At 43.5% G+C, this 10,858-nt stretch overlaps 1 protein-coding gene and 1 long non-coding RNA gene across 3 annotated transcripts in view; one reads left to right on the forward strand and one right to left on the reverse strand.

Moving 5' to 3' along the window:
* The window catches only part of DCAF5 (DDB1 and CUL4 associated factor 5), a 76,315-nt gene extending 73,418 nt beyond the window's left edge, over window positions 1–2,897 (forward strand). For both annotated transcript variants that reach the window (XM_072866102.1, XM_072866104.1), the window contains exon 9: window positions 993–2,897. In XM_072866102.1, the coding sequence (XP_072722203.1) occupies window positions 993–2,798 (1,806 nt within the window). In that variant the 3' untranslated portion in view covers window positions 2,799–2,897. The remainder of the gene's footprint in view (window positions 1–992) is intronic.
* A 137-nt stretch (window positions 2,898–3,034) lies between these two features.
* Window positions 3,035–9,527, reverse strand: LOC140653721 (uncharacterized). Its single transcript, XR_012043199.1, has 3 exons — window positions 9,354–9,527; window positions 5,938–6,629; window positions 3,035–5,340 (listed from the first exon to the last, which is right to left on the reverse strand). It is a non-coding gene; the product is annotated as an uncharacterized lncRNA (long non-coding RNA).
* Window positions 9,528–10,858: the final 1,331 nt, after the last annotated feature.

Genomic DNA, 10,858 nt, shown 5'->3' on the forward strand with positions numbered 1-10,858 from the left:
AGGCAGTATTTTGGATAGACTACATACTAGCTCTGCTTACAGTAAGTGTTGTGCATCCCATTAACCATCGATCTAGAATAAAGTGATAGTGGTTGTCCAATGAGTGCCTTAATCATATTGCCCCCGAATCTGTGAGTAAAACTGAGAAAGGTGAGGAGATCCAACTATTATGTTTGCTATAGATTACCAGTTTCTTAGGGATATTGGTAGATTTTCTTTGGGGCTTTTTTTTTTTTTTTCCCCTTTTCCCATCCACACCAGAAAAACTGCGGGAAGGCTAGATAGACAGCACAGTCAAGGCTGTTGCTACCGATTAAATCATTACACTTTGCAATGTTACCACTTCAAAAGTAGCTTTCAGTAAAACTCTTCTCCTTCACCTTTCCCCACTATTTAAAACTGCTGCTGTGTCTTGAGAGGATGTTGGATGCTTTCTTTCCTTCACGACTGTTCCCTAAAGGGAGTAGTGCAGGCCTGCTTTTCACCTCCATACAGTTCAGCTCCCTGCCTGTTGATGAGGTGTGACTGACTGTGCAGCTGGATGAAATGTCACTCTACATCACTGGCACAAGCAACTCTAGTTTCCTGGGAAACAAGTGCCTTCATTAGTGCTAAGACTGTATTGTAGGCAACAAACTATTCTTACTGTTAGTGAGTAAGCATCCCCTATTACATAAAAATAGAGCCCTGCAATTTGGGATAAATTATTACACATGAAATATTGGAATGATGGATAGGATAATCTGCAGTGTGAGAGCTCTTAAGTTCTGGATGGGTGAAGTAGATGCAGGAAGAACACATTTGTAAAGGGGGAGGGAAAAAAAAAAAATCTCTGGAATACTTGTAAGTATGGGTCTGAGGGGTAAAAATTAATAAAAACAATCTGCAACTTGCAATTGTTCCTGGGTATTTGCACTACTGTTCTATTTCAAATGCTTGTAATAGTTTATGAATTCAAAGACATACATAATTTTTTTTATTTTCTGTTACAGATTTGGAGTCCTTACAAACAGCCTGACTGCACAGGGGATCTGGATGGTAGAATTGAGGATGATTCGCGTTGCCTCTACACTCATGAAGAGTACATCAGTCTTGTGTTGAACAGTGGTAGTGGTTTGTCCCATGATTATGCCAATCAGTCAGTCCAGGAAGATCCACGGATGATGGCCTTTTTTGACTCCCTGGTGCGCCGGGAGATCGAGGGCTGGAGTTCTGATTCGGACAGCGACCTCAGTGAGAGCACAATCCTGCAGCTCCATGCAGGAGTAAGTGAACGCTCCGCTTACAGCGAGTCAGAGTCCTCTGCCTCTTTGCATCACTCCCCACCACATGTGGCTGAAGAGTCTGACGAAACTGCCTATAACTTAAGGGCCTTAAGATCAACTGAATCCCCCTCAGCCAGAGAAGACGTGGCTTCCCGTCAGCAGAGGCTCTCTGCACTGAGAAAGTATCAGGATAAGCGTCTCCTGGCCCTCTCTAATGAGTCTGATTCTGATGACAATACCTGTGAGGCAGAACTAGATACAGACCTTTTCCCACGGCCACGGTCCCCAAGTCCGGAGGAGAATGAATCCAGCAGTTCCAGCAGCAGCAGTACAGAAGACGAAGAGGAACTGAATGAACGACGCACATCTATGAGGCAACGTAATGCACTGAGACGGCGACAGAAGGTGCAAAAGGAGGAAAGGACTAGTACTAACATGGAAAATGTGACCCCCTACATAGGTGAGGATATCTATGATTACCCACAGATCAAAGTAGATGATCTGTCGTCTTCTCCGGCTTCTTCGCCAGAAAGGAGTTCAGCCAACAAAGAAGTTCTCAAAGAAAGGACCTCTCCTTGTTCAGACAGTGAATCAGTGGAGAGAAAGATTTACAAAGCTTATAAATGGCTTCATTATTCTTACATATCATATTCAGCTAGTAAAGATGGTGAGTCCTCCAGAGGAGATGGGGAGAATGACGAAGGGAAACCGGGAACTAGTGGAAGGCACAGTACAGCACACTTGCTAAATAAGGAAGATGCTAGGAACCTGAGTTCAGTAGTTCCTCAAGGTTCCCCAGCTCTTTCTACCGAAAGCCACAACAAAGAAACTTTAAAAGAATGTGGCTTGATAGAAAATTCTAGTAATGGTCAAGCTCATGAATGTGACAATCAGCGGCGGGTGGAGGGTCAGGAAAACACATCTGAAGACACTAGCAGTGGAGGTATAGAGCATTCTTTTGAGACTAAAAAGCTCAATGGAAAAGCTAATTGCAAAGGGCTAAATAGTTGTACTGAAGAACCATGCATTCAGACTGCAGGACTTGTGGAACAGAAAAATAGTCAGAACTGTCAACCAGCATCAAGCCATCACTCGCTGGTCCCTTCATTCTCCACTGTTGCCATCTGTAGCATGTCGGGTCACTGCTCCAGAAACCAGACTGATGACAGTGAGGAGAGGAGCCTCGACACCTCCTGTGTTAACCACAATAACGGCCACTTGCATCTTCGCCCTTCATGCTTCAACAATGGACAGAGTTTTGGAGAGCAGGAGACTGTGACGCAAGGACTACAGGTGCACTCAAATGCTGATAATGGCAATCTTGTACAGATGGGTGTGACCTTGCACAAAGACTGCTGCCTGTCTGAAATGGACTCCAACAGCTACAATGTGAGCACAAGAGAGGATACTCCTGACTTGCATCCTATGGGCAGTGAGAGTACTCAATCTCTTGGAGGACTGAAAAGACACAGGGCGGAGTTGGAAGATGCAGATTCAGAGAGTTCATCCTTAGAAAAGAAGTTAAAAACATGATAAATGCAAATGTCTGTCGTAGCGTGCACTCTCAAAAAAAAAAAAAAAAGAGAAAAGGAAAAAGAAAGTATTAAAGGCACATAGAGCTTGGGTCTGAAACATTGCGTTTGATTCTCCATTCCATTCTTCAGTGGGTCTGTTTTAGATTGCCAATGGTTCATGCTGTATAAAAATCCAACTTACTCCTTAATGAGACTGAGTCTAGTGTACCCATACAAGGTTCTGTTTAAAGTAAATCCTTATTAAGACGGTTGACTGAATTATTCTTGTGTGAACGTGTGTCGTTTGTTCAGCCAGACAACCAGGATGACTGCTTTAAGTTTTAATTGTTCTTCTAAGAAGGAATTTTTCCATACTGACGCTTATTACACATTACAGGCTGAAGAATGATTGAATTAGATCACGCTGGTGGTAGCTTGTGATGTGTTTCTTGTTGAGAAAAACAGGGAAGAAACCTTTCTGGGCCCTTTATTCTGCTTCAGAAACTAAAGAAATGTAACCATTAGGGAGGATATTTTCAGAACTGAATGGTATCTTTAGAGATGATACTTCATAAAGCACTTGCTTCTGATGCAGTTCAGTGACATTATTTTTATGCCAACAGAAAAGCTATAGGAAATGAGCCTCTTTCCAAAATCAACTTTAGACTGTTCCCATGGTGACATTGAATTTTGTGGGTTTTTTTTTAAAGAAAAGAACTGAATAACACAGTGTCATCACTATACTAAAATGTGATTGTTTGGCAAGAGGAAGGTATTATGCTGTAGGCCTCACTCTAACCAAGGGCTATTAAAAATCAGGCATTGAAACATGCCTTTCTGTGAGCTTAACACATAGAGATTCATTATTATTATTTATTAAGAATATGGCTCTGAGTGTTGGGATGTATCTTGACTGTGCGCTCCCTTTCCTCCATGTGCTTTCTTTTGGGAGGCAGTAGGCAAAAGAGAAAATAGCAGAAGGATGGATAATGTAACTGATGCATGTTAACAGCAACACTTGATAAAGTCTGAAAACTGCTTTTTTAGCAGTTTTCTTAGCCCAAAGCTCAAAATCAGTTGGCATTGGCAATCAGGGTTGGTTTTCCACCACTGTGCTGCAAATATTTAAAACTGCAGATGGGTAGAGGGATTCAACAGAGTTGTGTGTGTACAGGAGAGCTTCAGAGGATGCTGGGATGGATGTGTGAAGATGCTGGGACCCCAAGTCTGGCAATCGGAACTTGAGAAAGAGCGTAGCTCTGGCTGCCGTGAACTGGCATACTGTTCAGGTGGACGGAGTCCTTTCTTGCCTGGGCTCTGTTTTTAATGGAGTATCTAGTGAGTCCTCTCAGTTCTGGCATGCTGGAATTTGCAGAATTGCACTTGCTCCCCTAGCAACAAGGTAAGAGGAGTCAGTGTGTGAAGGGAAAAGAAACCACCTATAAAGGACATGAGAACTATGTGTTTGTGCCTTGCAGTGCTGACAACAGAAAAAGAGCCTTCTTTTGACCCCAGTATTTGTCACAGGCTTTCAAGCCCAGTACTGAGGAAGGGCTAGATTATTTTAAGGAATAGGAGATTTTTGCTTTCAGTATGACTCTAGCAGTACACTGCTGTAGAGCACTGGTCTCAGAATACTTATTTCATATGCACAGCTACCTGGTACCTGGGGAAAGAAGGAAGATGCCCTGTTAAAACATGATGAAAGTAAAGGAATGTTTCAGAAGAGGATGCTGGGAGGGAAGGGTATGGGAGGGAGAGTGAAGAACATGAGCTGAAAAATTTTCTTGCGACTACTGTGTGCCATAGTCTGTTTGCCCACACTTGGTCAGCTTTGCTAAGTGAGAACTTGGAATAAGCATATGATGTAGTATTTAAGAAGCATGTAAGATGGCTGAAAGGGATGTTTTCAAATACGAGTGAAAGTGGCAATAAGAACAAGCTGATACATTGTTACCTTATTGAAAACATTGTTCTGTACTGATTATATTTTAGATCACTGCCATCAAGATCACTATAGGAGTGTTCTCCTTGGTTGTATAAACACCTTATTGTAAATGCTGGTTTTTAGCCAAAGTCTTGAGGTTGCTGAGTCAAAACTTTTTAATTATTTTTATTTTTCAAAAGTTCTTTACATTGGAAAAGTCTCTCAGCTGTCACTTCTGCCCTCCTCTGAATGCCCAGATTGCTGGTGAATGAGCATCTCCACTCTCCTTTGACATAGTCGTCTTTTCTCAGTCTTTTCTCAAATGCCTTGTGTCTCACTTTCTGGTTCTTTTGTTTGTTTTCCAAAGCAGAATAAAAGCTCCCAGGTTTGGTGTTAAGGCTCCTCTACAGGCTCTGGGCATAAAGGTTTGCTGTGGTTTCCCCAAAGACAGCCTCCCATGCTGTCTGCGTGCTTGTTATTTCTAGTTTCTGTCAAGCAGGAGGAGGAAGGTAGGCTGCTATCTTAACCTTTTGTTCACAGGAAATTTCAGTGCACACAAGAACTGTAGCTTCTGAATCAGTGGGTTCACCTTCTCACATAAATAAATGTTATCAGCACTAGGCAGCTGCATCATCTGGAAAAGACCAAAAAAAGCAACCAAGCAGCAGCATGTCTGCTGCAGGCAGCCAACAATGAAAAGAGCTGCTCTTTGTAGGTTGCTTTGCTTTGTCATCGATCCCCTGCATCTGCTCTCTCCCCCGTACACTGGGTTGCTAACTGTGCTATGTGCTGGCAGTTTCCTGGGCTGCTAGATCTGAGTGTTGCTGTATGCTTGGGGTTGTCACTCCCCGTTTCTGGGGCGGGAGAGAAAGCTGTTCAGTAGAAAATCTTACAAGTTTATCTGAAGAGATTTCACCTTTTCTAATAATCTGTGCCATGTACTTAGAAATGAAAAGGTTGCGTAAATATTGAACTACCTTGTTAGTTAGCCGCTGTTTACTTATCATGCAACTTGGTATGGCAGGAAATTTGCTAGGCCAGGTTGTACAGTTCATCTCCAGAAAACCTTATCAGTGGGAAAGAAAAACCTCTCCCTTACGTCTCTTCATAACACTTTGGACAGAGAAAGATTGATCTTTAAGGAAATTCTTTTTTAAATTCCTACAAGCTCACAAGCTATGTATTTGCTTATTTCAGCTTTCTGCGTTTAAAGCATTAATGTCAAACCAACCTGTTTGTCAGAGAGTCAAAACTGACTCTTCCTCTGAAGCAGGCAAGCATGAGGCTTTTCTGGGCTGGGGTATCAACCGCTTCCAAGGATGCAGGAGGATGAGATCCATCAGCCGAAGTTCTACTGGGGTTTTTCCAGCTCTCAAGTGATCCTCTTGCCAAAGCTGGCGAGCCTTCTCCAAGGTGAGTGGCTCAATGGAGATCACGCTTTGCTGTTGAGGAGCAGCTCTCTCTCGCAGACAAAGCACATGCAGAAAGATACAGCTGCCTTGAGAAGGGAAGAGCACAGGGTTTTAACCGTGGGCATACCAGTTGATTGCAGTACGTTCTGAAATCCAGCCCGTCTCAGTTGGAGTAATAATTGGGAAGGACAACTTATTTCAGAACCTTTTCTTCTCCAGAAATTGCAGTGGATTTCTTTTCCCCAAAGTTTCATAGTAGAATAAGTGATTGAAACCTGGTCCTAATCTCTGTTTGTAAGCCATGTCACTTGGTAGCTAGAAAATCACTCTTCCTCAAATATTTAAAGAAGATAAATGCAGTTAGGTCTACTTCTGAGGTCTTGTACTTTCCTGCATTGTCACATCCTAGTGAACAGATAGAGGTGTCTTGCTCACTGGCCGTTAGAAGCTGACGTGGCTTGATACTACTAAGGTCTTGGGATGCTTCCATTTGCAGTTATAATCTATTTTGCTGTTTATGGACAAGAGCAAGACAGGATTTTTGTTATTACTTCATTGAGTTAAAATGCTCTATGTTAGTGAGTTTTCATCTCTTTTTACAGGCAGTACTACGGAGAGAGGTACCCTTTACACCTGATGCTTTCTCTCATTTTCACCCACTCGGATTCTCCGAATCTCTTTGCCAGACCTGGGAAGCTCAGTGCTGTGCTGCAGGGTCCGCAGAGTACCAAAGAGTAATGCACATAGCTGCAACAACTGAATTACTATATGCATATGCACATAGTTCTTCAGGAATTCTTTAATAAGCTAATTCTACCACATACATAATTTATAAAACACATCAGTGCACTCCTGCAGCTGTGTCAGGGTGCACTAATTAGCCCAGCTAATGCTATACCGGTATGAACAAGAACTCTTGTTTCAAACACTTACTGAGACAATGGCAGTTCTTCAGGGGAAAAAAAAAAACCACCGAAAAACCTCACTGGTTATGGCAGGTGCTAGGTTTGCCAAAGTTTCCTTTAGTGGTTGTGCAGATCAAAAGCAGTGAAATCTCAAGTAGGAAACAAGCAATCTGAATTTGATGTTTGTACTCTGCCTGATTCAAGTCAAGGACTAGAACTTGGGTCTCCTGCCTTTCGCTTGAGTGTCCTAAGCATCAGCCTATTGCATTACTCAGGAGTGGGCTTTGTTCTCCTTTTGTCTGAAATGCGAAGGGGAAAGGAAACGGAAACAGTTCCACAAATACTGGACCAGGGCCTGGAGCCCAGCTCTGTCGGTTTATAGTTTGCTGAGAAAATGCTAGAGGATTCTTTCTTCCTTCTCCACCTCATGTGATCTTTGGTCCAGAGAGCAAGAGGGAGATGCTGACCCAGCCTTGTATGCATCCCATGCAACAGGGGAGAATTGTCCTTTCCAAATTGGGCACAATGTGTACGATTTTTTTTTAAATTTATTTTCCTGTAGACACATAATACCAACCTCCTAAATGAGTGCCCAAGCCAGTGAGCTGTTTGTTCTGGGATATGGCTGGCAGGCTCAGCTTTTCTGTCTCATGAATATTTTTCTGTTCAGTTCTAGTCTCGAATGTCGGCCAACACCTACGCAGCGCTGGAGCTGCTGCACAGATGTAGGTTGGCATTGTTGCTGCTTTTAGAGCCGATCGGAGTTGCCCCCTTGCCGAAGCTGCCGTTTGCACGCTGGCTGTTTGGAAGTAGGTGGTGCGAATGAGTAAAAACATTTCCTATGTTCCTATAAATAGGCAAAAACTGCCTGAATTTGAACTTTTGATGGGGGACCAGGTCCTTCACAGGTAGAATCTACCTGTGTTTCTAGGTAGAATCTACCCCTGGGACCAAATCACTATGAGCCAGTGGTCTGCAGCATTTTACTTCACAAACACGGCTGCTTATGGCAGCATTAACAGCTGAAACCACCAGCTCCTACATACTTGCAGAGTTTGCATTCTGGTCACTTCAGAATGGTCAAACCATATGTTCTTTGTGCACAAAGTCTTGTGTCTAAGTGTCCTGCTTCCAGAACAAAGACTAAAAGGGTCAAGTTCTGCTTTTCTGAAGCAAAACTTGCTGCAATGAAATCCTGATGCATCTCTTTAAAGCGCCTTGGCTTTAGCTCAGCATTTAAGGTTAAATACTCATGAGATACATTTTGAACTCTCAAATGTGGATGTACAGCAGAAAGAGAAACAGCGTGAACTTCAGAACTGAATTCTGTCAGGGAAAGGAGTTTAAATGTATTTCAAAACAAGCAAACAAAAAGACCTCCATACCCTAAATACCAATTAGGTTCTGAATAAAAGTTCATCATCTGTTTCTAAATCTGGCTTCTAAAAGCCTAAGCAGCATGTTAACAGAAGTGACTTATTACACTTGAGCTTGGACAGCTGAAGATCACTGATCTGTAGAAGCCGAGAAGCCGCAGCCGTGCCCCACAGCACGCAAGGAAGGGGCCGGCCACGGGTGTGCTACCCAGCAGGGATCACTTCTTCGGTCTGCAGCCTGCAGGGAACGAAACAAACGGTTGTTAGCAGCAAGGTTGCCCCGACTCTGACAGGCTGATTCTGTCTCGGTTTTGTACAGCTGGCTGGTTTAGCTTCATATTGCCTGCGACGTGCTGAAGAAAGATCCCTAGAGGAAAGCACTTTGGTTTTAGTTCATGTTTGCCTTTGGACCTTGGAGGGAAGTTCTGGGGCTACTTTTCGCGGTGATCTTTATGCAGCCTATTAAAATGAGGAAAGAAAACAAATGCATCCTTGCAGGAGGAACAGAGAAGTCCAAGGCAGGAGCCTCCTCTAACTCCCTCTTCCCCTTCCTGAGGTTTCTACGTCTCCTCGAGAAGCCCTGTACGCTTTTCTTCTCTCTAGGATCTAGAGAGACTTGAGTGTTGGGTGCCTAGAAAGCAAAAATGAAACTGTCCCCAGTTCAGGATGTTGCAATGCTCTTTGCTTCAGTGACATTTCCAGTATATTATGGCCAGATCTGGCATTTCCTGGCTTGGATTGTATCCTCGCATACAATTTTCTCCAAAGCATGAGAAAAGTCTGCTTCCCACCTATCTAAGCTTTGGAGGGAGAGAAAGGAAAGATGATCTAGGCTTTAACAGGCTTGGAATGAAAGGAAGTACGTGCTTTGAGCTGTTTATAAGCCCTCGCTAAGCTCTCGGTATTCCCAAGGTTTGCCTTTCACACACGCCGATGGCTGTGCGATGTACTTACCTGCACGCAGGGATGACGGCAGCAGCAGCCCCGTGTTTCCTTTTAATGCAGCATGGGAACTGAGAATTGATTCAGTATGTCCTATGGGGCAGATCTCTATTCTTTCCATGAAGGAGCTTTTTTTAGCTCATACGTGTTTCTGATGATGTGGAAGACTTATTTTTAAGCTGGGAAAGTCTGTGGCAATGTTTTGAATTCCTAAATGGTTGACCGACTAGGATAATCTGTCTGAGCAACAGTGGAAGCAATTTACAGCCTTAGATGGAGATTTTTATTTACTTACACATACTTTTAAAGTCAAAACTTTTGCAGTTTGTCACCCAACACAAGGGCTCTTTGCCTTTCATCTCCGGTGTATTTGGCCAGGAAGGGCGTATTTTCTCATTCCCTCCACTAATGATATAGCTGCAAAAGATACAGATCTTTCGTGGCCCAGCTTCCCAGCACTTAATGAACATGTTGGGACAGTAGATCACCTTGCTAGAGACACACAAATTGCAGCAGACAGCAGGAGTAATGGCTCATTAATCACTTTGCTATGCTCTTAAGTTGAAAATCTGCACAAACGTCGGAAGGTTTCAGTCTGAGTGAAGCATCTTGAGGTCTCCTGCTGCCAGCCCTGAAATACCTTTGATGTTTCTACAATTTTATCCTGTAGTTTCCAAAGTCAGTGTTTGTTTCCAGCCCAAGGGCAAGTCTGTTTTAGTCTTACGCCTGCCAGATGAAAATTATTACAGAACTTAAAGTGAGTGTATTGCTTAGCTGATTACATTTGTGAAGTTTAAACCAAATGAAATCCTCAGCTGATCACACTACACAACAATTATACTGCCTAAAAGAAAGGATTTCATCTGTGTGCAGCTGGGGAAAAAAAAAATATTTAAACTGCAAACTCTGAGTGAAAAGGAGACTGATGGTTTCATGAGTAGCTGAGATCTCTTAGCATGAAACTGCTGCAGAAGGGAATCCTCTTCTCCGGGACGGAGGCACACAGTCCTGCACTCTCGGGCTTCCCGTGGGAACCGGTTCAACTTCCGAAGCCGGTGGAAAGCCGACAGGTTTTTCCTGGGTTAGCGTGTTTGTTCACTCCCAAGAAAAACCCCAGAAGGAGCAGCAGGAGTGTTTGGCAGGAGCCAGGCGGGAAGGGGGGTGCTCTGCCTCCCGTCACCAGTGGGCAGTGGGCTGTTGCCCTGTTGAGGAGTCATTTACCAGGAAGGGAAGGGAGGAGAGGGGAGTCACTAGGACTCCATTTCCCTCCCTCACTGATACCACTCGATATGACACTCTTGCTTTTAGTTTCAGGATGCAAACCCCTCATTTCACTGCTGCCAGTAGCAGGATATAACATAGCTGTGGCTTCTTTCCCATCAGCCCTGACTTAAAACGGTTTTAGGACGTTTTCTTAGAAATTCCAAAAGCCACACCAAGAGAGCTGGGTACTGGTGCTTTGCAAATGAGCTTGGGCTCAGGGGCAGTAAATGTAGTAATAAAATATGTATTTATAA

The sequence above is a fragment of the Ciconia boyciana genome, chromosome 6 (genome assembly GCF_034638445.1).
Source record: "Ciconia boyciana chromosome 6, ASM3463844v1, whole genome shotgun sequence".
NCBI lineage: Eukaryota > Metazoa > Chordata > Aves > Ciconiiformes > Ciconiidae > Ciconia > Ciconia boyciana.